Source organism: Miniopterus schreibersii (assembly GCF_964146895.1).
Source record: "Miniopterus schreibersii genome assembly, chromosome: 10".
NCBI classification, from domain to species: domain Eukaryota; kingdom Metazoa; phylum Chordata; class Mammalia; order Chiroptera; family Miniopteridae; genus Miniopterus; species Miniopterus schreibersii.
Genome location: NC_138110.1, coordinates 61,430,779 through 61,456,439, shown reverse-complemented (window position 1 = coordinate 61,456,439; position 25,661 = coordinate 61,430,779). Strand labels below are relative to the sequence as shown.

At 57.2% G+C, this 25,661-nt stretch overlaps 1 protein-coding gene across 4 annotated transcripts in view; it reads right to left on the bottom strand.

The window, feature by feature from the left end:
- Positions 1 to 224: 224 nt before the first annotated feature.
- The window catches only part of NOL4L (nucleolar protein 4 like), a gene marked incomplete at its 5' end in the record, with an annotated part of 116,066 nt that continues 90,629 nt past the window's right edge, over positions 225 to 25,661 (bottom strand). For 3 of the 4 annotated variants that reach the window (XM_081149861.1, XM_081149864.1, XM_081149862.1), the window contains 7 exons: positions 225 to 891; positions 5,039 to 5,240; positions 5,647 to 5,769; positions 6,059 to 6,250; positions 6,328 to 6,513; positions 8,754 to 9,031; positions 24,694 to 24,835. In XM_081149861.1, coding sequence (XP_081005987.1) covers positions 671 to 891; positions 5,039 to 5,240; positions 5,647 to 5,769; positions 6,059 to 6,250; positions 6,328 to 6,513; positions 8,754 to 9,031; positions 24,694 to 24,835 — 1,344 coding nt within the window. In that variant the 3' untranslated portion in view covers positions 225 to 670. Of the gene's footprint in view, positions 892 to 5,038; positions 5,241 to 5,646; positions 5,770 to 6,058; positions 6,251 to 6,327; positions 6,514 to 8,753; positions 9,032 to 24,693; positions 24,836 to 25,380; positions 25,456 to 25,661 lie in introns of those variants that run through there. The other variant, XM_081149863.1, reaches the window with a different exon arrangement.

Sequence of the window (25,661 nt, the reverse complement as noted above, 5' to 3'; positions counted from 1 at the left end):
TTGGTTTGGTTGGGGAGAGCCGTGTGTTTGTCTTTGCTTTGCAGTGGGTGTGGGTGAGGTCCTCCTGCTTGGTGTGCTGGGCACTCAGAGGGACAGCGCGCCTGGCGCCTGTCCCACCACAACCCTGCCCTGCTGGCCCCCCCGCCCACGCCAGTGTAGTGATATGGAATGTTAGGTTACAGGGAGACATCCTTCTGATCAGACAGACACAGACTGGCAATCTGTACAAACACAAAAGAATCCATTTTCAGAAAAATAAATTACTAAGGGGAGAGGAAGAAAGGGTCCACTTTGTTTTTCTCAATAAATATGCAATTTTGCTCACCTAAGACTTGAAAGGTAATTATCTGGGAGTGGGATTCTAACATCAGGGTCCACAAAGATGATACTAAATAGAGCCGTGGCCCCAGTGCCCTGTCAAGGGAGCCCAGCCCTTCCAAAGCTGCCCCACTGGCCTCTTCCAAGCAGGTCAGAGCACCCGTGTGGTGAGATTCCAAAAAAAAGTGTCCTTGTGCCCAAAGTCTCAGGTGCTTGGAGTGTGGCTAGAAACAGCTCTCTTGGATCCCACCTCTTTCAAAAAACGAAATGTACCAACTGGTGAGGCAGGAAGCTGGGTCTGGGCCAGGACAGCCTCCTTCCCTAGGGTAGTGCACTCCAGGTGCCGCTGGGGTCAGTTCTGCTGTAAAATGAGGTTTTCCAGTTCATCTGCTGAGCGCAGAAGGAAGGCAGCAGACTCTCGGTAGCCAGCGATGAGCTGCCGCACAGCACTGATCTCTGTAGGGCTGAGCTGGGCGGTGGGCATGGTCCTGCTGGTGCTGTTGCTGGAGGGCGTGGGTGTAGGCGTGGTGGAGGTGGTGGAGGCCCCACCTTTCATGCTGAGGTCCGTGGGCCCTGTGGAAAGGAAGGGGAGGGTGAGAGGGAGTGGACACCTTGCCTGGCACCTGGGAGGTGCTGTCATCCTTTGTTGTCCTTGGGGCCTGCTGGGGGTCAGGCACTTGGGCCTGAGGCCCTTGTCTATTTTGGTAGTTGTACCTTTAGGGGCCTAGAATGGGGCCTGGGACCAGCAGACGAGACATAGGATTCTCTATTAACCCTCAGGGTGATCCTGCAAGGGAGGAAACCTGTCATCACCATGTGACAGGTGGAAGCAGCTGAGGCTGGCAGTTGGGAGGTTTACCAAGATCCCATGTACACATGGTGTTGCATTCAGGGCGGCGTGGCATGGGACAAGGGCATGGGCTTGGTGTCAGGTGGGGAACAGGGCTCCCTGGCACTGATCACACCCTGCCTTCTGAGGACCATCAGGTAGATGGTGCTCCCCCAACAGGCACACAACCCAGCTCTGGTCTCCAAGTGAAGAGGACACCTCAAGGCAAAGGAACTTCCCCGACTCCCCAGTGTGGTGAGCAGAGCTTCAACTGACGGTGCCTGAGAAGAAGGCTGTCAGTGTGTCTGGTGGAGGTACAGGTGTGTATGTGATCCTTCCCCAATAGGGTGCCTGTCAGCAGAGGTGGGGGTCAAGATGCAGGTAAGCAGAGGCCTGACCCCTGAGAGGGACGAGTGTGCAGTCCCAGAGTCAGAGTGGAGCCACAGAAGACCAGGAAAACCAGCACCCATATGTATGCATGTGCTCAGGGAAGGGGCTGCAGTCAGGCTGGAGAGAAGCAAGAAAGGCCAGCTGCCTGCTCGGCTGTGGGAAAGAGGTGGGGCCAAGACTGACTGTAGCACAGCAGAGGGCGGGGGCTGTAAGCCCATCTCTGAGGAGCTGCGGAGCCTTGAGTCCCCCTCACTCTGAGATCTTCTGCATCCAAGTGGGGCAGGTTAATTCTGCTGGGACAGGAGAGAGTGGAATAGGTGTGTGCGGGTCTGAATGGTCAGGACCGGACCCAGAAGTGCTGTCTGGAGGAGTCACCTTCCTTTTGCAGGAAAGAGGAAGCCTGACATCTTCTGAAGTATACTAGGAGGGGTGTTGGGGGCCCACCAGGCTGGTTCCTTTCCGCCTTTTCCAAGCAGCTCTAAAGGGTGGGCCACTGGCTTCGGAACCAGGCCTGCCTGGGCTCGAGGCCTGTTCTGCCACTCCAAGGCCATTTTCCAACTTCCCTGAGCCTAGGTCCCCATCTGCAACATGAGGAGGCTGTTGTGGGGCTGAGCCATGCCTGTGAAACCCGTGCATGGCCTGCGCAGGCCCACCAGGAAAGGACTTTCAGAGAGGTGTCAGGCTCCCTGAATGGGTTCTCAGGAGACATGGATGCTCCTGAAATTTGAAAAGCATTCTTTTGAGGTGCTCATTAAGAAAATATCCAAGAAGTGAGAATCTGGGGCTGTGGGAGCTGGTGCTTCCTTATGGAGGCCTTCTCTGACTCAACTAGGTCAGTCCTGCTCCTTCCCCCACTGCCCCTATGCAGAGGTTATCTTACATGGTGTGTGAAGCTGTTCTCGATTATCAGCCATCTCCCTACTACCCTGGAGGCTCTGATAGCGGTTTCATTCATTATTGCATTTACAGGGCAGTTTTAATGCTGCTATAAAGAGAGATGGACAAGCTCTTGTCATTGCAGACACCTACACCAGAAGTAACATCTTGAGAGAAATATTGAAAGCTAGACTGCTACTAAAAGGAAGCTGGTGCAGAGCCCAAATGGGGAAGGAAGTTGGAGTCTAAGATGGGACGGTTTGTCACATGGGGTTATTTTTTTCTCTAGAGACCATGGACATCAGGAAGGAGGTCCTAGGAACCTTGCTAAGGAACATCCTTGGAATTGTGAGTCAAGGGAACAGTTAAGTCTGTTAAAATGAAACCAGGAGGAAGGAGCAGGGCTGCAACTTGCTGAAATCAGCAGCCAAGCAGGTGACTGATTGGTGGTCAAAATGAAACAGGCTAGGAGGGAGCAGGGGTGTCTGCTGACTCCTGGATGCTGCAGGGGCTGGACCCAGAGGGGAAGGGGGGGTGTGGTTCCCTGTCCCCTCCACACAACGCTTGGAGGTGGTAGAGGAAGGCTGGAGCCGTCTGCCACAGGTTGTGAGCTGGCCCTGGGCATTAAGCCTCTCTTTCCTCCCTCCATCCCAAGTCTTGTTTTCTTCACCCTGTGCTCAGAGCTGCCCTTCATCTCTCCTCTGCTTTAGCTACAGCCTAGAAAGGAGAAAGTTCCTGTTTCCTGCGGCCAATCTGATCTGGAGCTATCCTCCCTCCGGCTCTGGTTGCAGGACGCTCAGGTTGCCAGGTGGCTGCTGGAGGGGCAGCGTGAGTAGCCTAGCACACTAGGCAAGGCAGGCGGAGCCAATCCTGTCTAAGCTGATTTGCATCTCCAGGTGACAACCTAAAGAGCACAGTGAGGAGCTCTGAGCCGCTGGTATGGCTGCCAAACTGCCTAAACAGTCATTTAGAGGGTTGGGGGGGGGGAGTGGGACTGGGACCCCTGCAGACACGCGGCTGCTAGTTACTCTCCAACTCCTCGACTCAAGCCCAGTGCCCACAGGACACACTGCCCAAGGCGAGGAGGTAAATCAGCAGATCTCTCTCAGTGATCTTGCCACCCACCTCCAAGGAACCAGGGTGCTCACAGACGGGAGACTGAGGCTTGGGGAGGTCCAGGGCAGAGCCAGTGACCTCCCTCAGAGCCTCTCTGGCGGGTGTGAAGAGGTCAGGGAGGCAGCAGGCCCGGTGCTCTTAAGAGGCAGGAGCAGCCCTGGCAGCTGCAGCCCTGAGACAGGCCATGCCTCCTGGCGCCAGGTGGAGGCTTATCACCATTGCCTGCTGCCTAGGAAGGACTGGGCTCCAGGCTCCCTGTGTATGGGGGGCTCTTACCTCCCTGCCCTGGGACCTGTCTTCAGACACATACTAACAGAGTCCCCACTCAGCAGGGCTGCCAGATGGCTCTTTCTAGAAGGAAAGCAGCTGCCTGGACAGCTATCCCACCCCTCAGTCTCAGGGATTAGGACCAGACAGCCTCGTATTTTTAGGTTAAGAGGCATTACGAGGGGATGAGAAGTTAAGCCCAGGCAGGAATCTTCTAGTGACCTGCACACACTTCCTGGTGGGGTCAAGGTGAGTGGAAGGTGCCTGGGCTTTCTGCCACGGGTAGGGACCAGTCCCTCACTGCCCAGGAACACCCAAGGGTCTCCTGGAGCCAAGGGCTTGAGAGGAATTCTCAGGCATGTTCTCAGCCAAGACCTAGAACCAGGGTTCCCTGGCCTGTGGTTGGCACCTGCCTCCAGCCTACTCCTCAAGCAGCAACTTGGTGCCACCCCCAGCTCTTCCCCTCCCCTTCAAACCTCATCGCGGGCAGACAGAGTACAATTCATAAAATCTATCAATCATTGCAAACAGAACAAAATCCAAGTGCCTGGCCCAAGAGATCACCCCAGCCACCCCTGCCAGCTCCCCAAGGCCACCAGACTGTTTTCCACCAACGGGACCTGCTATTCCCCTGCCCCCCACCCCCACCCTGGCCTCAGTGTGAATGGCCCCGAGATCTCCACTCCAGTTCCCCACTCAGGGCAGCACCTAACTCTACGGGGAGGTTTGTATCTTTTCAGGGATTGTTTCCCCAGTACTGGTCTAGGTCTAGTCGGCATCAGAGTCGCCTGGGAAGTTACAGGGGAGCACCTGGGGAACCACGCTGGGTGACCTAGCTGGGACAAGGGCTGAGGCCCTGCAATGGGGTGTAAGAACCTTCATCTCACAAGTAAGGTCTGGAGCTGAGGCTACAACTGAACTGGGCCAAGTCCTGGCTCCACTGAGCCTTGATCAGGGTGGGTAAAATGGGGCATGGAGAGGATTCCACTCGGGGAACAGGCAGGGCTTTGGCTGCATGGAATTTAGTGCTTAGCTCACAATGGCCACGAGGGGGAGCAGAACCAGAGAGAGGCCCCCCAGTGCAATGAACCTCCTGGGAGAGGAGGGTAGGTTTTATTTTAATCAGCTGAAGTTTCCCTGGATTTCCAATCTAGAGACTGGCTAAGATTATGAGATGGGGAGGGTCCCTGTGCCATGGAGTTACTTTTCCTCCTTCCCAAGGCTGTAGTCTCCCACACTCACCATTACTGTGATTTCCTGTTTGCAGGGAGGCAGGGGGCTGCAGGTTGCTGCCCAAGGCCCCATAACCTCGGTAACTGTAGTTGAGGCCACCATTGACATACACGGGGTCCTGGGAGTAGGAGGAGGCTGGCAGTGAGTAGGTGGAGTGGGTGATGGCTGCGGAGTCCCGGGAGTGCTGCTTGTCCAGGGCTATGGGCTCGTCCTGCAAGGGGAAGGGAGGCACTGGGGAGCCAGTGGCAAGCCCTGGCCACTGTCCCTGGACAGGGGCACAAAGGCTGTGGCCCCAGAGTTCCTGGGACCCAGTGCTGCATCCTGCAGGACTGTTCCCTCTCCCTGGTTCTTTCGCCCAGGGCCTCCTGGCTCTGCTCACCTCTCTGTGGGACGGGTCTGATTGTTCCCGCCCCCACTGAAAACCCTCCTAGGGCCTGCAGGGCCTTGGTGACCAGGCTCCTCCCCATCTCACTCCATTACTGCTGCCCTCTTGGTAGCTCCGCCACCCTCTGAGGACTGCAGGTGCCTTTGCACTTGGGGCCCCCATGTCTGTGAGATGGCTGATGCCCACCAGCCTGGGAGCAACCCCGTGACAGTGGCTGGTAGTGAGCACGTACCTGGGAGGACTGGTAGATCTCCAGGCGCATCCTTTTGGCTGCTTTTCTCGTCTCGCTCTCACAGGCAGCTGCCAGGATGTTTTCTGCCATGGCCGAGGTCAGGTGGGGAGGGGTGGGTCTGGTCTGTAGGCGGAACAGGGACAGAGCACTGTTGGGCTCACACAGAGACCCTGCCATAAAGGTGGATAGTGCAGGGCTGGGGTCAGCTTTGGCGCCATTATCTGTGGAGCTGTACTGTCTTTAGGAACCTCAGCCCCCCCTCCCCCCGTGAAACAGGGATCATGGTGCCTGCTTCCAGGACACTGGGAGGATTATGGGTCAAGTGTCTGGCCAAGGGGACGCCCAGCAACCCTGGAGTGGGCTGGAGGTCTGTCCAGTGCAAGAACGACGGGCTGGGCCGGGAGGGGCTCACCATCTCCATGCCGTTCTTCTTCATGCGCCGGCAGGACTTGAGGTAGGTGCGGATGCGCTTGCGGGCCCGCTCCTGGAACTCGGGGAACTGCCGGCTGCAGGACTCGATGATGGCCTGGATCTTCTCCTTGGGCTGCTTGGAAATGGGCACCATGCGGTCCAGGTTCTCATCCACAAAGAGACGCACAAACATCTGTGGGAGAGACAGGCTGTGGGAAGGGCTGGCCCTGGCTGCTGCCCCAACCCTTCTTGCCCCTCACTGGCACTCACGTTGAAGGCCTTGAGACGCTCAGGGTCCATGCCCTCAGAGTCATTCATCTTGTCATTGTCCTCGTGGTCGTCATGGTCATCGTCATCGTCATCTGCTGTGGGAGCCCGGCCCACAGTCAGGTCCTCAGGGCAGCCACTGACCTCCGTCTTGATGGAATCGTAGCTCCCAGAGCTGTAGGGGGGGGACTGAGAGAGGATGGGCAGTGTAGTCAGGCCAGGCCTTCTCGTCAACTCCGACAGCCACAGTGAGCTTGGAAACGGACAGCAAGCACACCCAACTGCCACATGAGCCACAGCTGCAAGGCCCTGAGCAAGTCATCTTCCCTTCCCTTCATCTGTGAACTGGGGACAGCCACACTGCCACCCCCTCCCTGGGTGGCTGTAGGAAGGATGCCTATAACAGTTCACGCAGAGGTCTGGTGTCCTGGAGGCCCTGAGCTGAGAGTGTTAGTGGTTTACTAAGCAGCAGTGTCCACACCATGACCTGCCACGTGTGAGGGAAAGGCAGACACGGAAAGGGTTCCCACCAACAGCCAGCCTCTTCTGGTTGTGCCAAGATCTGTTCTGACTTCCAGGTTTTCTCCCTGATCCCCAAGGGGCTGCATCCCTGAGTTGACAACTGAGCTGTCACAAAAGCAGCCAGTGCACTGTCTGTTGGGGAGGAACAGATGGGCTGGGAGAGGGAATCAGCCAAGGCAACAGGTCTGTTAGGTAGAGTGCATTCCCAAAGCTTCTAGGCTGGGGTTCTGTCTGCCACTCCCCCCGCTCCAAAGGAAGACACTGTGAGCCCCGATGCGGAATGGGAGTATGCAGAGCGGGAGAGGGAACCAGGTGTAGCGCAGGGCATGGGGCATTCACTGGGTCCTAGAGCAGAGAAGGGAACCAGCCCTCTACTCCCCCACCCCCCAAGTCTGGAATGCACTCCCCACTCTCCTCCCACCTGAGGAACACTGTCATTGCCTTTTAGAAAGTTTGCTCTTTGGTGAGTCCTGACTAGCAGCGTCCTGGACATGGTCCCTGTCCTCAAGGTGGTGGGCATCTAGCAGGTAACTGGGTCCAGGAAACAAAGAGCTGCAGGTCAGACCCTGCGATGTGGCCACATGGTGGTTCAGAAGGGAATCCCAGCTCTTGTTGACGAACAAATGGAAGAAAATGGACACCATCAGGCCTCCCTCTGACCATCCCCACAGGGGTTGGCTGCCCCAGAACCACTGGCCTTGTGCCCTTCTCCTGATCCATACACAGACTTTAAAGGGGAGACACCCAGATCCTCTGAGTACAAGTCACGTTCCTAAACTGCTCCTTAGCCAGTCCTCTGCCAGGGGCAGAGGAGACAGAGAAACTTAAGATGAGAGCCGTTGGTGGCATTCATGCTCTCACTTGCTGGGCCCACACATGTGGCCTGAGGCCATGGTGGCAAACTCTCCCTCTCCAGTGCTTCGCTCAGTGGAGACAGTGGCCATGCCTTTTCCTTAGACCCAAAGAGGGGAGGCCATGCTCTGGCCAGTACAGCTCCACATCAGAGCTCAGACACACAGCGACAACTAAACACAGGCATTCGTACAGGATCTTCCCATGAAACACGCCATCCCCCTGCAGAAAACAGGCCGAGGGAGGGAAAGGAAACTGCAGGGCTACATGGCTAGAGCCCACACCTGTAGCGCTCTGAGAAGGCACCTCTGGCCCCCAGCCCTGGCAGGAGAAACTGCTCCCAGGAGTGCTCATGCACCCAGTGCTGCACTGCAGGAAACCTTAGTGGCCCAGAGGCAGCTTCCAGAAGTATGGGGGAGTGGCCTGGCTGGTGTGGCTCAGTTGGGCGTCGTCTCGTGCACCCAAGGGTGGCCAGCAGGGCACGTGCCTGGGTTGCAGGCTTGATCCCTGGTAGGGGGAATGTAGGAGGCAGCCGATCAGTATCTCTACCTCACCTCGATGTTTCTCTCTCCTCCTTCCTGTCTAAAAATAAGTATGGGGGGACACCTGCCCTGCCCGCCCTTTCCCCACCCTCCATCAGCCTGGCCTATTGAGTTTCCCACAGCTACATCCCTTGTGCCACAAAGGCCTCACCCTTTTTCTGTACCATGCAGGGGGTGGGCCTGCAGAGTGGCCCTGGGGCTTTGTGGCCATTTGATGCTGTTACAGCTGACTCCGTCTTGTGGGAGGGGACACACCACACATCACCAACCACCTCCTCAAAGACAAGGGCCATCAGCCCCACTTCATAGATGGGGACGGAGGCTCAGAGAAGTAAGGGCCTTGCTGAGGTCACACAGTGTGGGCTCCCATACCAGAGCCTCCCTAGGAAAATGATGGCATAGCACCCATGGCCCCCACCCTGACTTGGCATCAACTCTGGGCACATACAACTTCACTTGAGCCTTGTACACCCTGAAGTGTCCAGGCTCAGGTAGGCCTGCAGCGCCACGCACCTCAGGGGTGGTCTTCACCCCGTACTTGACACGGCTCCGCAGCCCATCTGTGCCGCAGCTTTCTGAGGGGTAGGAGGGCGTGCCGAGTGCTGTGCCTGGTGGGAGCTTCTCACACAGGTTGATGGGTTGGTCCTCAGCTGTGGCCGTGAAGTCCATGGGGGCCACAGCACCGTTGCCATTCATCTCGGGGAAGGCGGGGTCACCCTGCGTGCTGCTTGATGTGGATGGGTTCAGGGTGGAGGAGCCATTGCCGCTGCCACTCTCAGAGGAGGAGTCGTCTGAAACAAGAGGCCTGGGTGTGAGACCCCACCCCAGTACCTACCGTCCCCTAAGATCCCTCCCCCCTGGGGTATCGTAGGCACAATAGCCACAGGGAGGACTTGCCCTGTGTCAATCATCCCTGGGCAGGAGGTGAAGACTGAAGATATTCCAAGAGGTTAGCCTTGCCAGAGGTGGGGGCAGGGTCCTTCTGCCATGAATTTGGCCCATCAGGATCAGAGTGGCACAGAGCATGCAGGGTGTGGTGGTCTCCTGCATTCCACACCCACAAATGCCACATGCAGGCTCATGGAAGGCCCAGCTTCAAGGGCCTGGGAGTGAGTGGCTGTGACCACAGGTCTGACCGGCCTACTGCCTGCAAGAGGTCCTTGATCACCCCAGAGGCTGTTTGGGGTCTGGCCAGTGCCCCCCCAGCTCACTATAACCTTGCCCTTTCACACCCTTTCCCCACAGGACCTCCTCCCCACAGCAGACCCTTGAGTCTTTCCTTCCTCTGCCTGAGGAGGGAGGGATAGCTCCACTGTAGCCCCCCATTACCCACTTCCTCCTGCAAGCAGGCCCAGTCCAATCCTGGCAGCCTGGGCACAGACAGAGCACCACCCAGATCTGTCGTCTGTGTATGGCAGAGTAACCCTGGATACCTGGTGCTGCAGGGTATGGGGTCTGCATGCCCTGCACCTCAGTGGGCCATCCCAGCTTTCATGAGGGGACAGCCCAACAAAGCTCTGTCGAGGGCGCCCCCTGCTGGGGAGAGCGCAGCACTGCCCAGGGCGTCGGGAGGACTGACTTGAACCGGCCGGCTAGACATTTTCAGATATATTCCAGGCCCCTCTCCCTCACCCAGCCCCAGCCTCCTGCTTGATCTGCTGAGACAGCAAAGGCCGAAGCTGCTACACTCGAGCTCCCAGATCACTATCAGGTGAGTACCAAGTGGTTCTCAGTGGTGCCCGGTGCCCGCGCGGCTCCGCACCTGCACCTGCACCCAGAGCGCATCCCAGGCTAGGGTCACACAGCGCAGGACCCCACCCCCACCCTGCAGATTATGAAGATTGAGTCTTCAGGGCTGGGCGCTGGGCACCAGCACCTCCAGAGCGTCCCCATGGCGACAGAGCGGCTCTAGAGCCGCAACCAATCGTCGGTCTCCCGGCTGCCCGGGGGCGGGGCCGGGCTGCCCGTCTGCAGCCGGGGCCCTGGGCAGAGGGGGATGGGAAAAGCCTAGGCCCAGTGGCACCCCTCCCCCTCGGCTGCCGCGGGTCCCCTGGGCCAGGCTGCCCGCCCTCCTCGGCGCAGCCCCGGCTCCCTCCGTCCTGCCGGGCAGCTCCAGCTTCTGCCCCACGCCGCCCCACCGCTCCCTCAAAAAGCTGCGCTCCAGGTCCCCAGGCCGTCAGTCCTGCTACCTCGGGGACCCCACTGCCCATTCCGTCACAGATGGGTCTGGTTTTCTCCTGGCAGTTATCTCCAGCACCAAATTGGGGAATGACCAAATTACCCAGCAGTGTTTACTGCATGCTGGCCTGGTCCCCACTGGGCACATAGTGACTACCACCGAGGTGCAGGCCCTCCTGGGGGGCAAATATGAATCCCTCAACCACATGAAAGTCAATGGGCCACCAACCACCCTCCAACTTCCAGACCACACCCACCCCACCCAATCTCCTTGGCTGCCCTCCCTCTTCAGCACCCCAGCTTCCCTCCATCATATGTGTCTCCACCCAACTGTTTTCCAGCACTGGCCTGATCATCACAGACTGCCCTGATCAATAATCTTCCTGTTCCCCACAGCCCGCTGAACAGAGTCCAGACTCCTGCCCAGTATGTTCTTGGTCCCATGAGCCCTGCAGCCTCTCCCAGCCCGTGTCCCACTATACTGGCTGCCACTGGACCTACCTTTCCAGAACTTGGCTTGGGCACTGCTGCCTGCCTGCCATGTTGCTTCCAGCTCAGTAAATGTCAGTCAACCTTGAGGCCTGGCTCAAAGCCGCCCTCCTCCTCCCTCCATTGCTAGGAAGGAGGTATGCCCAGGGACATGTCAGGCCTCCTTCACATGGCCCAGGACTGAGAGTTGCCCTCCACCCACTAGGGCAGGGCCTGTTGCTGGAGAGGCCCCCACACCTGAGGTTCAGGATCCTCTGCCAGGCAAGGATGGACATATACTGGCCAACTGACTGAGCTCTGGCAGGTGCCTATCTTAGCCCACCTTACACGTGGTCACTTCACGCCTTAGCACCCCACCACCAACAGGCCACTTGCTGGACCTTGGAGGGCACTGTCTTCCTCCTCTGGAAGGAGAGGGCTGCTAGGAGGGCCAATGGGTACTACACCTGGCCCGTGGTGAGGTGTCACTGCACTCAGCACGGGGATGAGGCCCAGGCTCCCCTTCTCCTCCACAGTGCCATACCCTGCATGGGTCCAGAGGCAACACCCCAACCACCTGTCCCCCTGACCAGGTTTTCTCCCAGGAGTGTGGACCCCCTTTGCCCTATGCTTCCCCAGGCTTGAGTGAGCAGGAGACTCAGGTGCAATAGGGATACAAGGGCAGGCATTCCCAGCTCAGAAGCCCAGGGTGGTGGCCCAGACTCTTGAGGTGCCAATGCCCTCCTCCCAGGGCTGTGCACCTGGGCTGCCCAGCCAGGGAGCCACAGGCGCTGGCATCCCCCTCCCACTACACAGAAGCCACCCCAGTTTCGTAAGGAAAGTGGCTGGGCAGATGGAACCTGTGAGGCGCCAGGAGCCCAGACCTCATGTGGCCAAGCATTCTAAGCTTTTAGAAGAAACTGGAAATCTGAAACAGTATGTAAATATCCAGATTTTAAAATATTGGTGACTAACATACAATATTTACATTTTGAAAAACTTTGCCAGATAAATGGATAAACAAAATGTGGTCTATTTGCGCAATGGAATATAATTTAGCCGTAAAAAAGGGATGAAATTCTAACACATGCTATAATACGGATGAACTTTGAAAACATTATGTTCAGTAAAATAAGCCAGACACAACAAAACAAATACTGAATGAGTCCACGTATATACAGTACCTAGATTAGGCATATTCATAGACAAAAAATTAGAGGTTACCAGGGCTGGGAGGAGGGGGGATGAAAGTTATTGCTTAATGGATACAGAGTTTCTGTTCAGAGTGATACTAACTCTACAGTCATCTATAGGTTCTTGGCAACTGCGACTTTAAGCAAAACAATGTATAAGAAAACTGATTCGAAACAACGTATAAGAAAACATTTTACCACAGGCCAACTGATATGTACAAGAGTCAAGTTCCTATGGCTTATTTCTGGTCACACAAAAAATCACCAAACTTCTAAATAAAGACCCAAAAAGACTTATATTAAACATTGAAATAAATGTGAGCTATACATACATTTAAGAAAGATTAATGCTGCTCAATTGCAAGATTAAAAATGGTTCAAAGGGAAAAACTGTTTTACATATTTCACAAAAAATCCCCCCAAAATAAAAAAAACCTTGAGCAGGCCAGTGGGCCCCAGTTCAAAAGCTCCATTTCCTCCCACCCCATTTACCCAAAGGCCAAGCCTCTCCCACCTCCACATGGCACCTGGCGGGAGAGAAAGCCAACCACACACAGAGCCCACATCAGAGGGACAAGAGTCACCAGAAGGGGTGCTCTCCCATCACACTGCTCAAGCCCCCTGGCCCCGGCCCGCACAGCCTGCCCGGGGCCACCTGCTCCCGGCTGCCCACAGCGCGGGGCCTCTCGTTGCCAACTGGGTTTTAGGCAGAAAATGGAAGGGCCGGTGAGGGGGATGGACATGGGTTGTGTCTCCTTGGAGAAGCCACACTGAGCCTCTGTTTCCTTTCCAAATGGGTGTCACGTCAGTAAAGTAGTATTTGTAAGGTGTCTATAATACCACATACAGACAGTGGGCACTAAAAAACACCTTGGTTCCCTCCACCCCACCTTCTCAATTCAAAACAGACCTGCTTCCTACACACACACACGTATCTTTCCCAGCCTGGAAAGTGGGCTTCTTGGGATCCCTAGGAGTCGGTGCCAAATCTGAGGAGGGCACAGGGCAGAACCTGAAAGATGCTGATTCGACCGTCGGTTCTTCCTTTCTTGAACACCTACTTGGTGTCAGGCCCATGAGGGACATTGGGGACACAGTGGTGAAAAAACAGGGGTGGCCACTGTCCTGGGAACTCATGCTCTAGTAAGCAAGAAACCAAACAAGGGTTCTAGAGGAGACGGGGCTCCAAAGAGCTTCGAGAACTTTAATCTATCCCTCCACCCCCAACTCCAGCTGTGCTCAGAGTCTCTGCACTGGCTGTTCCCTCTTCTCATGACACTGTCCCTAGCTCGTTGGCTCACTCACTCTCTCTGGCGCATTCCTTCCCTTCCAGAGCTTTGCTTAAAGGTTACCTTCTCAGTAAGACCTCCCTCGCTAGCCTTCTGCCCCTACTCTGACACCTTTACCATTTTTTCCTGGAGTATTTATCACCTCCTCACATACTGTGTCTGGTCAGACCCAAGATTGGCAGGGCTGTCCTGGGTGGGCCCAGGCCATCCCTGCCTCTCTAGAAACCACATCCGTCCATCTGGTGAGGGATCCCTAGTCTTCCAGAGTAAGAATGTGTCCCAGGCCTCGCCGCTCAGCACAGCCCATCACAGTGATTAGTGACAGGCCAATTTCTACCTGGGGAGTCAGTCCTAGGGCTTCTCCTGAGATGACTGGGAAGAAGTGCTCTCCCCTTTGGGGCTGAGACCACTGGGCAGGGAGGTCCACACCCAGGAGGCTGGGCTCACAGGCTGACACCCCCCCAGACCCATCTGTGCCCAAAGCCAAAGAAGGCCACAGACTTCACTTATGGGAACCAATAATTTCCTCAGGGCTGGAGCTAGTGAAAGGCAGGTTTGTGCCACAAGGGTCTGGTTTGGTCTCTTGAGTAATTCATGCTCCTCCCCACAACCCCGAGAGGCCGAGAGATGGGAGCCCAAACCAGCTGTCCTTACTGTGGCCCACCATAGCCCCCCTCAGTCTTGAGGTGGCTGGTACCTGTGGGAAAGGCTGGCTGAGGGCCCCTCCCCCAGCACAGAGAGCTGGCCTGTCACAGTTTAGGGACAGAAGGAACAGAGGGAAATGTCAGTATTCCAGGCTGGGCAAACTGGGTTCCGATCCATTCCTAATTCTTTCCTCCTCCCACCCCCTCCAAAAAAATGCGATTTAAGGAAGACACATACGCACCCAACCCCATGCCCGGGCAGGGGGCAGGTGCAGGGCCTCACTGCCTCCCGACCTTGGACACAGCCCGCCTCCTTGGCAACTCTTATCTGAAATCCGGGGAGTTGCCGCAGACGCCCTATTGGGCTCTGACACTTTATGACCCTGTGAAAGAACCCAGCTGGCCCCATGGGTACTGGGAACTGGGGTGTAGGAGCTGGGCCTTCCAGGGGTGCAGGCCTCCAGCCTCAGGGCTCTTTGGACGGCGGGTGTTCTGGTTAAACCTGGAGCACCTGTGCTAGGTGCCGGAAGGCCCTCCAGGATAGCACCCCACCCAAGGCCAGCCTGCTGGAGCCCAGAACAATGCCAGCAGGACAAGACTGCCCCCAACCTGTGACTGTTCCAGCCACAGAGGGAAGGGTGCACTGAGGGGCTGCAGGGAGGCAGTGGGGGGCCATACCCCCCTGAACATTTCCACAAGCCCAGGCCTCCCGAGCTCTGATCTAGGCAGGACGCAGAGCCCGCCACCTGTGCCCGGAATGCCTACGGCAGGGAAGGCCCGCGTGCCCATCTATTTAACGTGGGGCAATATGCTGCTATTCGAATGGGGGAATTAGTGATGAATGGGGGAAATTGTTTCTCCCTCTGTCCCGTCTCCAGAAGAAGACAAAAACCCCTTTTACCTCGGCAAACAATGCCCTTATGTGGGCGCCAGCACCCTGCAGCCCACACAAGCCCAGCACTGTGCGAGCCGCCAATCGCCACACCGGGCTCTGGGGCCACAGCCAGTGGCACCCTCTCCCGGTGGCGACCCACGCTGGCTCCCGAGGCGGGCTGGGGAAAGGCGGGACAGTCACCATCCCTGGGAGCACGGGCGGGCATATGGCTACGCCAGCCCAGCAAGCCCGGCGCAGACCGCCTTCTGTGGGCAGAGGTGCAGCTGCTGGAGGCAGTGCCTCCCTCCTCCATGGCTCTGTCACCGCAGCAGCGGGCAGGGGAGAGCAGGGGCATCAATAATTCACACACAAAGAAGGTCGGGGAGTGTAGGGTGCTGGAGCCAGCAGCCCCACCGAGGGCCGGGCCAGGGAGGTGGGAACACCAGGGCGGCCCGGCGGGGGCTGGATGTCTGAAGAGCCAGCTCTTCTCCTCCCTCAGCCAGTGTGGCTTTGGGCTGTAGTCCGGGGCAGACTTTGCTCTGAATTTGGGGTGTGCACCTCACTGGGCTGGTCTCCGCCTGCTCTGACAAAGGCCAGTGGCCAGGGCCGTGTTTACATGATGCATAGTTCCCCGGAGCACTAGGCTCCTGGCCGGCTACCCTGCTCTTCCTCCCGGAAAGAGAAGGGGGAGGGACCCGGGTTAAATGGGGGGTGGGGGTGGGGACACTCAGAGGCGGGGTGAGGCAGTGCCACTGGGATCCCACACTGGGCGCCTGCCTCCACCCTCTGGCCTTCAGGTCCCAACTGCCTGCCTTGTTGCCCCTCCTGTGCACCCCACCCATCCCTGTGGCTCCACTCTCACCTAATGTCACCAGCTCAGGGACACCAGCACCTCTACTCCACAGCACCCGCCTTCCTGCCTGAGCTTTTGTGACTCATTCCTTAAACAGGTGCCAACTCCTGGGCTCCCAGAGTCTGGAGCAGTGTTGGCCAATAGAAACAAACGCAAGCCACCCAGGGAATTTTCAACTTTCTAGTAGCCACATTAAAAAATGAAAAGAAACAGAATGAATTTTAATAACCTATTTTGTTTAACTCAATATATCTTAAAACATTATAATTTCAACAATTAATACTGTGTTAAAACTGAGGTATTGTACATTCTTTTCCCACGCCAATTCTGAAGCTCTGTATTTTACGTGGAGTACAGCACACTGTGCGCGTGAGCCCTTTCCCACAGCCGTCGGTGGCTCCTGTATTCCACGGCGCAGACCTACAGATCTGTGACTTTCACCTGAAACTAAAACTATTCCTCTCAGTGCAGGTCCTGGCCCCTAGAGAGGTACCCAAGCTGAAGAGGAGAGTCTGGGTCTTGGGGCAGGTGGTCTGAGCAGGGCCGGTGGTGGGGCACTGGGGACAGGTGCCACCTTTGGTGGGGTGGACACCAAGTCTGTGTAGCCGCCAGCATACGCACCATGCCTGATATGCACAACCGCCCCCACGGCGGGCAGCAGGGCGCGGCCAGAGGGAAGCCTTCAGCCTTCACGCTGCGTGAGCAGCAGAGCCCAGATGGGCCTCAGTGCTGCCTGACTCACCCCTGGCGCTTTCTTCTCCAGGCCTCCGTTTGCCCATCTGTACTATGAAACAGACCTCACCCCGTCACCACCAAACTTCTTACAGCCTCTCCAACACACACTGGCCAAAAGTGCCCAGCAGGAAACAGTCCCGGTACAGACTGCCCAGGTCTGTGTCTTCCCAAGTACGACATTCTCCCTGGCCCCACCCTCTGGGCCAAGCATAGGCAGAGAGAAATCAATGCTAATTCGATGTGGAAAGCTCTAGATGAGATGCCCACTGCACCCTCCCACCCCAAAACAAATCATGTGCTCTGAGAGCAAACAAAGCCCCTTCGGGCAGCCATGTGTGAATGATTCATGGGGCAGGGCCCTGCCCCAGAGCCTGTGTGTGTGCGTGTGAGCATGTGTGTGTGTGCGTGTGCACGAGCTTGTGAGTGTGTGGCGTTTGAGGGCCCCGGAAGCCGGTCTGGGTTCGCTGTATCCCAGTCCTTAGGTCAGAGTGATGACGCCAACGTGGCCCTGGTCACTTCCTGGTTCCTGGGAAAGTTGCCCTTGGACAGGCTCAGGGTGGCAATACCTCTCCTTCATACCCCTCCCGCAGCCTCCTCCCCAGCACAGCAGGGCCTTCCTCCCCAGAGGGTCAATAGGCAGTTGGGGTCCACATGCGTCCTGGGCTGAGGGGCACAGGGAGGGGCAGGGCTCTGATGCCCTGATGGCCCAGAAGGCCTAGGTGAATCTTCAGGTGTGTCTGGGGGGCTCTCCCTCTTCCTCACTTCTCAGGCCCTGGAGCTTGTCCTGCACTAATGTCCTCACCAGGTGTCCGGGAGCCTGAGTGGGCCTAAGACCCTGCAGCCTGCACAAGGCCAGGGCTGTGCAGGCCTGGCCTTCTCCTGGGATAAAGGGATCTCTTGGTGCTGTCTCCCAGCCTCTCTCAATCTTTGGTGGCTAAAGGCCAGGACAGCCCAGCATTGTCTGTGCTGCCTGCGGCCCAGCTGATGATGGACACTTTCCTGTGACCCAGGACTGCCAGGGTGGCCCATGGCCAATTCCCGGAAGGGCTTGGGCCCCCAGTTCTCTGTTCCTGGGGGGAGGGGAGGGCAGGAGGCCACTGCCTCTCCATCCGGTGTGGATATTTAGAGCCTTAAATAGAAGCAATAGCTCTTGCTCTAGAATAAGGGTGTGTGTGACCTGTAGCCAGAGAAGGAGGCCCAGGCCCGCTTTCCAGCCTCACCTCAGAGTGGGGCCGGGGGAAGACTGGGCCAAGATGTGCAGGTGTCGGAGAGAGAAAGCTCAGCTTAAAAGCCCACTGCAGGAAAAGTCCCCCAGAAGACATCCCAGGGCGGCTGTGGTGAAGGAGCCACAAGCCTCCCAGTGTTGACAATGACCAGGGTGGATGCCCAACCACGAGTGTTGGCTCTGTGGGGAGTTGGCTGCAGGGGCCATGGAGCCCTATGGCCCCTGGCAGGGAGAGAGCTGCTAACCCCAGAAGTGCCCCGTGAGAGGCCAAGCACCATCTGCAGAGAACACTAGAGGTGGCCAAGGCTCAGAGGTAATGCAGGTGACTGTCTCTGAGTGGCATGGCCTGGCACCAACTCCCACTCGCCCCTCCGCACTAGCATATGGTCCCTTGCCTGTCCCCTTGCATGAGCAGCTTCCACCACTGGCCACTGACACTCCTGTGGAATCCTTGGTGCCCAGCACAGTGACTGCCCAAACACCATCTCCTTGGAAACCAGAACAAACTCGCAGCTGACCTCTGAGCTGCCTGCCAGCATGGGAGCTTGGGACAGGTCTAGGGTTTGCAGATCAAGGAGCAGAATCTTCAGGGACTCAGCTCTGGCACATGTGGGTGGGGAATGGGATGGCAACTCAGGAAAAACTGAGTATCCAGGCCCTCCAAGCCCTTTCCAAAGTAAGGCCCTAGGGGGCTGAGAGCAGGGTCGCAGGGCACTGGTGTGAGTATTGAAAAGAAAGCTGTGGTCAGAAGCCCACAGGGCGCAGTGGGCAGAGGGGACCAAGATCAGATGAGGAGACAGGACTTGATGAAGTGGGGGTGGATGGGTGGGTAGTGAGGGGTCCATAGAATCTGGCAGAGGTGAGAAGGAAGACTCCTCAGTTTTTAAAGGGAGGCCCCTGATCTACCTACAGCCCCTCAGCCTCTGATCCTTCAGTACAGGCCCCTGCACCAGCCTGGCCACCTCAAAGGAAATGATCCCATCACCATTCACTGCGCTTTCCCCTGCATGAGGTGTGTGCTGACCATCGCCACACATCACTCAGTCTTCACCCACCATCAGGCGAGGAAGTGACTTACCCCAGGCCACACAGCAAGGAGGATGGGCGCAGGGTCCCGGCGTGGTGGTGGAGCCTGGGGCCTGCACACTTCCCCTGCAGTGTGGTCTGCGGGAGGGGGCGTTGGAGGAGGGAAGGGCTGTGGGTGAGGAAAGAAGAGCAGCAGCACTGTATCACTGTAAATAATGAGCCCTGGGCAAGCAAGTCACACACCTGCTTCCCAGGTGACGGCCCCGACGCCCAGTTTGCAGTTCTGGGCAGCGGAGGGCCCCACCCAAAGGCAGCAAGAATCAGGAGGCAGGAAGCCTTAGTCTCCTAAAGGGCTCCCGAGGACACACAGAATGAATGGTCACAGTCATTCAGGCTGAACTACAGGTGGAAGCTGGGAATCAAAGATGAACAACTTAGGACCACCCAGCAGGGACAGGGCCGGCCAGGGCCCGCTCAGGAGACCTGCAGCAGAGCTCCAGGGGCCTGCCTGGAGGGAGTTGGGTCTAGTCAAGACCCCAGGCTCACAGAGGTGACCCCACCTCTCTCCATCTTCCCAGAATCCTTGCAGGCCCCACCCTTGCCAGACGGCCTTGGCTGTGGCCTCCTTGCTCCATCTCTCCTGGTTGGAGCTGGGAGTCGCAGGAAGCTTCTAGAGACACGAGACCCAGGAGACCTCAACCCTGGCATTCAGCATCTTCCTCCTGACATGCTGCCCGAGCTTCCCAGGCAGGCCTCAGGCCCGCTCCGCCTGCCTGCCACATCACGCCAAGGCGGCCTGCTCCGAGGCTTTCACTGGGCCCACCTCTGCCCCTGGTTCCTCAACAGCCGTTTATTGAGCACCTACTCTGTGGTGGGGCTCGGGATTCGAGCCTTAGCCCTGAGGATGCTCCCTGAGGCACTGTTTTTAATGACGCAAAAGGGGGACTCAAATGTCCTTCCCCATGAGTGGCCCCAACGCTGGCTCTGGAGTCAGAGACCCCTGTGGTCGGGGCAGGTTACTTCCTTGTGTGTAGGAAAAGCAGGGTCATGGCCCTGAGCTCACAGTGTTCCCAAACTGTCACCTGCTTGGGACCAAGCACACAGTGGCCCAGGAAGGGGGCTCCAGTCACTAGGCTAGCCGAACAACCTTTAAAAAGGCCACTTCAGTGACGGGCAGAGGCAAACGACATGAAGTGGGGAAAAAAGGCAACTGCAATGCACATGATCCCTCTCCCCTTTCAAAGAAAATGAGACTGAGTATATGCACAGAGAAGATGGAGAGAAATATGCCCAAAACAATCATATTTTTAATTTTCATTTTCTCTCCTCTCTTTTTTCTAAAGTTTCTACAATGAATGTAATACTTTTGAAATGAGGAGGAAAATAAGATACATTTCTACAGAGATACCCCTTCTGCCCTCAGAAAGCTTAGAGACCAGCAGGGACACCACGAGCAGTGGGCCTGTCCATTTCCCAGGGGCAGGCTCCCTGAAGGCAGGGATGGGCTGGCCAGGCTGTTTGCGTGTCACTATCCACATGACAAACTGATGGAGAGCCCTCAGCACCAGGACCCTCACTGCCTTTATCCAGCCTCACAACCTGGTAATGGGCACGGGAGGGGAGGCCCAGACCTTCGGGTGAGCAGGCAGAAGTGCTGCCCCCATATCCCCAGAGGGAAGGAAGCTCTGAGGCCCTCTGGGTCCCACAGGCCCGAGGGGTGTCTCATCTAAGAGACTCAAACAACAGGCCCCCAAATGCCCAAAACGTCCCATGACAGTACACACCCCAGCAACTCCTGATGACCCTGCAGGAAAAAGGAAGCAGGACCCTCGGCTCTCCCTGGTGCTGGCTTCCTGTCTGCCCGGGAGGTGAGTAATGTCCGCTCTCCACCCCCATGCGTCCCTTCTGGAGGCCAGGCCTCACATTTTCCGTTCAGGAAGGGGCAGACCAAGAGGCCTGGTAAAGCACATCAAGGGGAAATGGAAGGAGTGGGCCCTCGCCTGGCGCTGCCTGCTGTCGTCGGGGCCCTAGCTGGTCACGTATCTGCTGGTCAGGGGGCCCACTGGCTCACCTGCCTGTGTACCTGCCTCGTTCACTTTTCATTCACTCCTTCACTCAACAGACACTTCAGCCTGCCTGCTCTGGGCCAGGCCCTGTGCTGGGCACTAGCTCAGGGTGCTCACGGTATCTGGGGAAGAGATGGGCATCAGATAATCCACTGACAGAGCGTAATTCCAGATTGACGTGCTGTTCAGTCCCAAGTCAGCCTCAGACCACAGTACCTCTGGGCAAAGCCTCAACAGCTGACTTCTCCCAAGGTATCCTCTCTCCATCCCCAAAAGGCAGCCCCTGGGCCAGGGTGTTTATCCAGGCACCTGCGATGAGGCCAGAGTGCTGTCTGGACTCAAAAGAAAGCCCAAAGCCTCAGTCGGCTTAGTGGCGGATTTGGAAGGGACTTGGCTGTGTGTGGGTATTAGGGGAGTGGGTCACTCTGGGCCCCTGAAAAGGCAATGCTCTGAATGTGGTGGGGGAGCCTCCTCTGGTTCCCAGGCTCCCATACCATTTCTGGGGAATAGAGGAACAACTATTTATTGAGACCTGGTCCCCAGAACCTCACACATGGCCTTAACACCTGCTAAAGAGGAAGAGGGCAGCCTCAGCACCTCCTGACTCTGGCCAGATTGCCCAAATACACTCCCTGATCCTGTTTCCTCCCGTGACATGAGACAAGGGTGATGTATGTGCTTACTCCCAGCAGCTACAGCCCCAGTGAGGAAGTGCCTTGAAAGTGGTCTCCCCGGCCAAGCTGCTGTGATTTCAGGGAGCTGGGAATGGACTATAAGAGAGATCTGTGAAGTGGAGCCTTGCAGGCAGTGGCAGGCTTGGGGGAAGAAAAATAAGCTTGTTTCCCGGCAAGCACACTCCCATTGGCTGGTAAACCTTGGAGACCAGCTGGAGGTGGGCGGGGGTGGGGGGGAGTTGGCCTGTTCACCAGTCATTCCTGGTCGCAGCCCTGGGACCTGCCCTGCCAAGACCCTGCCTTCATCTGCCTTTGTTAAAACTTGAAAAAAGAGGAGGAGGGGAGGGGGGGGCACTACTAGGAGAAGCAGCAGCAGCAGCAGCAGCAGCAGTGGCCCCAGCACATTCACCAACAGGTGTGAATCTGTGCGAACTGCCCGGCTTTTGAATGGCTTCGGGGCTGCATCACTGGCCAGCAGCACTTTCTGGCTAAGAGAAAAGACCCAGACGCTCCAACTGGGGGTGTCCCTAGGAACAAAACCCCAGCTTGTCCCCAAGAAGGGGCAGACCTATACCCCCTCTGGATGGTGTGCTCGGGGGTAGGTCTCAAAAAATAGTTGTCCCTCCATTCATTCAGACCACAGGTATTCAGCAGCCCCCTCCAACGTGCTAGGCATGCAGCTCGAGTCACCGACAGGGCAGAGGGCAGTAGCTACATGGTCCATACCTCAGGCTCACAGTAGAGGCCTCCGACATCATCACCTTTCCAACTTGCCACCTTCCATAGAAGACAAAGGGCCAGAGACCACACACTAAGCCACCCTAGGGGGTCAGTGGGGTTGGGGAAGCTTCCAGATGAAGGCACATGAGCAGGGAGTGGAGACCGTGGAGGGCTGTGGCTAGGTGCAGAGTGCAGCACCAACTAGAGCTCCTGCTTGGCCTGTCCCCACCTTTGTAACAAGAGGGGACACGAGAGCACCCTGAAGCCCCGACGGTTTCCCATTGACTCACTGATGGGACAGGGATCTCAGCCTGTGTCTGCACTGCGAGTACTTTCAGAGAAGGAAGCTGGCTGCATGCCACTGTGGGGGCTGGAGGGCTGGACGAGGGTTCCAGGCTGGGTCTGTGCCAACCAAAAGCCTTTGGGAACCCACTGCTCTGGGCAGACATGGCTATCACCAACAGATCTAGGACCAGAAGGGGCAGCAGAGACCAGGCCAGCAGGCTGGACATTCTCAGGGCCTGCGACCCCTGCACTGGGTCTAGGTTGGCCTCTGGCCAGCACATCAGCCCACAGCCTCCAGACACAGCCTCTGATTAAATAATTAAATTGATGGTATCATGGTCAACACCATCCTCCCTGTCTCCAGCTCTGGCTGCCCGCCCTGATAAACACCCCCATTCTGTCAGCAGGCAGCCTGCCTCGGCCCCAGCACCCAGGCCAGGAGGGAACTGAGTGGAAGCCGTGAGGGGGAATACTTGGGACTACACCCAGGTTGGGTTCCCTGCAAGGCCCCTGTGGGACCAGCTGCAGGACATGCTGCCATTACCAGCATCTTTGCTTCTCTTAGTTCATCTTCATCATCAGCTACCTCTGGGCAGCAGGCCAACAATGCTGAGGAAGCCCTGTGACCCCCACAGAAGCACTCCCTTCTGCTACCTGATCCTGGAGGCCCCCCAAATCACCAAGTCTCCCTGGGAAGTGTCTCCAACACAGTTCAGCCCTCCAGAGGATGGCTGTGAGGACACCACCGCAAGACTTTTCTGATATAAGTTAGGGGAATATGGCCCCCATTCAGTCCTACTACTCTGAGTTTTTAAAAAAATGCTCTGGATCCTTCTTGGGAAGGTATAATTGCCACCCTTGGCTGAGCTTTGCTGTAGGGGCCCTCCGTGTAGCCTTTGGGTGTGGCTCTCAATCAGCTCAGATGAGGAGGGAAGTCAGCCGTTGGGCACTTTCCAGCTCCAGCTCGAGATCCCAGCCGCAGGTGGCTGCCCCTGCCCCAGGTCCCCACCTGGTGGGAGGGCTGGAAGGCAGTATTGATCTGGGAGGCTCGAAGCACAAGGGGGTTGTGCTGACCTCACAAGGCAGTGAGGCACAAAAGCCTTTTCTTTCCCAGCAGCCTTGCACCCCACCTCCTGGGTTCCCCAGCCCCTGGCCCAGCCATCCCAGCTGCCTCCAGGCTGAGTCTCCTCCAGACAAAGCCAGATTCGGGCCTGCCCTCGGATTCGAGCCTGGGAGGGCAGTCAAGAGCCTGTGGTTCTGCCATGGAGATGAACTTTGACCCAAACTGCAAGGCTCCTACCCCTTATTTACTCTTTAAGGCTAACCCGTTTCACAGAGTTAACATTACACCCCTTTTTAACCCTGTACCTCCCTCTCACATTCCAGTCCTCGACCTTCGACCCCTCCTAATTGCCGGCTCTACACCCCAGTTCTCTCAGGCCTGATATGGCTCATCCCCTGGCCTAGTCACCTCCTCCCCAGAAAACAAAACCACAGGTGCCACCCGAGGCCAACAACTGTACCTAAGTGAAGCAGGCACCGGAGCCCCAGACCCCAGCACCCCAGGGCCTCCACGAGGGGGCACTGGAGTAGACCTCTAGGGTGTGACTTCTGAGCCCAACTCTCCCACCCCAAAGAGGAAGTCTGCTCTCAGGGAGGCTGAAGGAGGCTGCCTGGCAGGCCCTGGAGGGTGGCAGGGGTAGGGAAGAGTCTGGACAGCTCCTCAGCCCAGGCCACATCTCATCGCAAGGGGCTAGGGACACACATAGAAAAGTGCACTGCCTGCTTGATCACCAGGGGCCAGGCAGGGACCCTGTCCCTATAGCCTTCCATCGGGACTGCAAAAGCCCAGCTCTTGTTTTACTGCTACACAGATGAACTGTTCCGGGTCAGGCACTGTTAACCTTCCCTGACCTGAACTGTGACAACTTCAAAATCTGTATCCCATCAGCTCCTGAGCATCAGGACAAACAAAGTAGTATGACACCCATCAGGCTGCTAGTCCCCGAGAGCTCCATTCATTTGTCTTTCGGAGGAATGACTTGGTCTCCCTGGAACCAGGAGATGGGAAGTGGGGCCCACAGAGATGCTGAGAACACTATGGGGCAGCTGTAAGCCTGGGCTGCCACCAGAGGTCCTGGCCCAGATTCCACCACCCCAGATTCCCTAGGCCCTTGTTGTCCTGCACAGCCTCTCCTCGACCAGCCACCAAGGGACACTCACCATCCTCTTGGCTGTGGAGGTTCTGCGGGCTCCGCATCCTCTCGTCCTGGCTGGGACTCAGGCTGGAGGCCAGGTGTGGGTCAGCTGACATCCATGTGGAGTCGTTCATATCAAAATCCTCACTGCTCACAGACGTTTCATCCTGATCAGGGACAAAGAAGGTGGGTGTTCAATAGGAATGGGCTTTCAGCAGCCCCCAGGCAGCCTTGTGAGTGAACCCCAGGGCCCGTGGGCATTTGGAAGTGCCCTGGAGACCACAGAAAGCCCCCAAACCTTCCCGAGGGGTCTGGGTTGCTCCCCTGCCCCCGGTGGAAGTGGCTGAGGCTCTGGTTCCTGTCGGAAGCCAGGGCTGAGGGCCGGAGCTCTGTAATTGAAGACAATTACGAGGTCTCGCATCCTGTAGGGGCGGATGACAGGGCCTGGCTCTTACCCTTGTGAGCCAAGGTTGAAACACACACTGTAAACAAGGGCCACAGCCCCCTGCTCCCTACCCACAACCCGGGGAAGAGGGTTCACTTCGCACAGGGCCAGGCAGCCAGAAGTGGGTAGCAGGACATGCCGGGCACCTCCCAGGCCAAGCCAGTCGCCCCACCAGGCCTGCCACCCTGACTCCCATGGAGCATGCATGGAATTCCTTTCTCCCACTCCCCCAGCCCAGAGGACATTTCTGTCTTCCTTCTTCCTAACCTTTGCTGTGCTTCAAAGATATGCTCTTGGGCAGCTTCCAGAGCTGAAAGGCCAGCCCCAGAAGTGCAGAGAAGGAAGGGGGTGGGGCAGGCGAGGGTTCAGATCAGACCGCAAAGGGGGTTCGCTCAAGGGCCTGGGGGACCGCTAGGGCCTTCCAAACAGCCGGAGGTTCTGCTAGAGAGGACCACGCCTGCTTCCTCTCCCCTCACTGGCTTCAGTGAGCCCTTGGCCAGTCATCCGGGAACCCCCAGGGCGGGGCCTCTTCAATCCAGCCCTCCAGT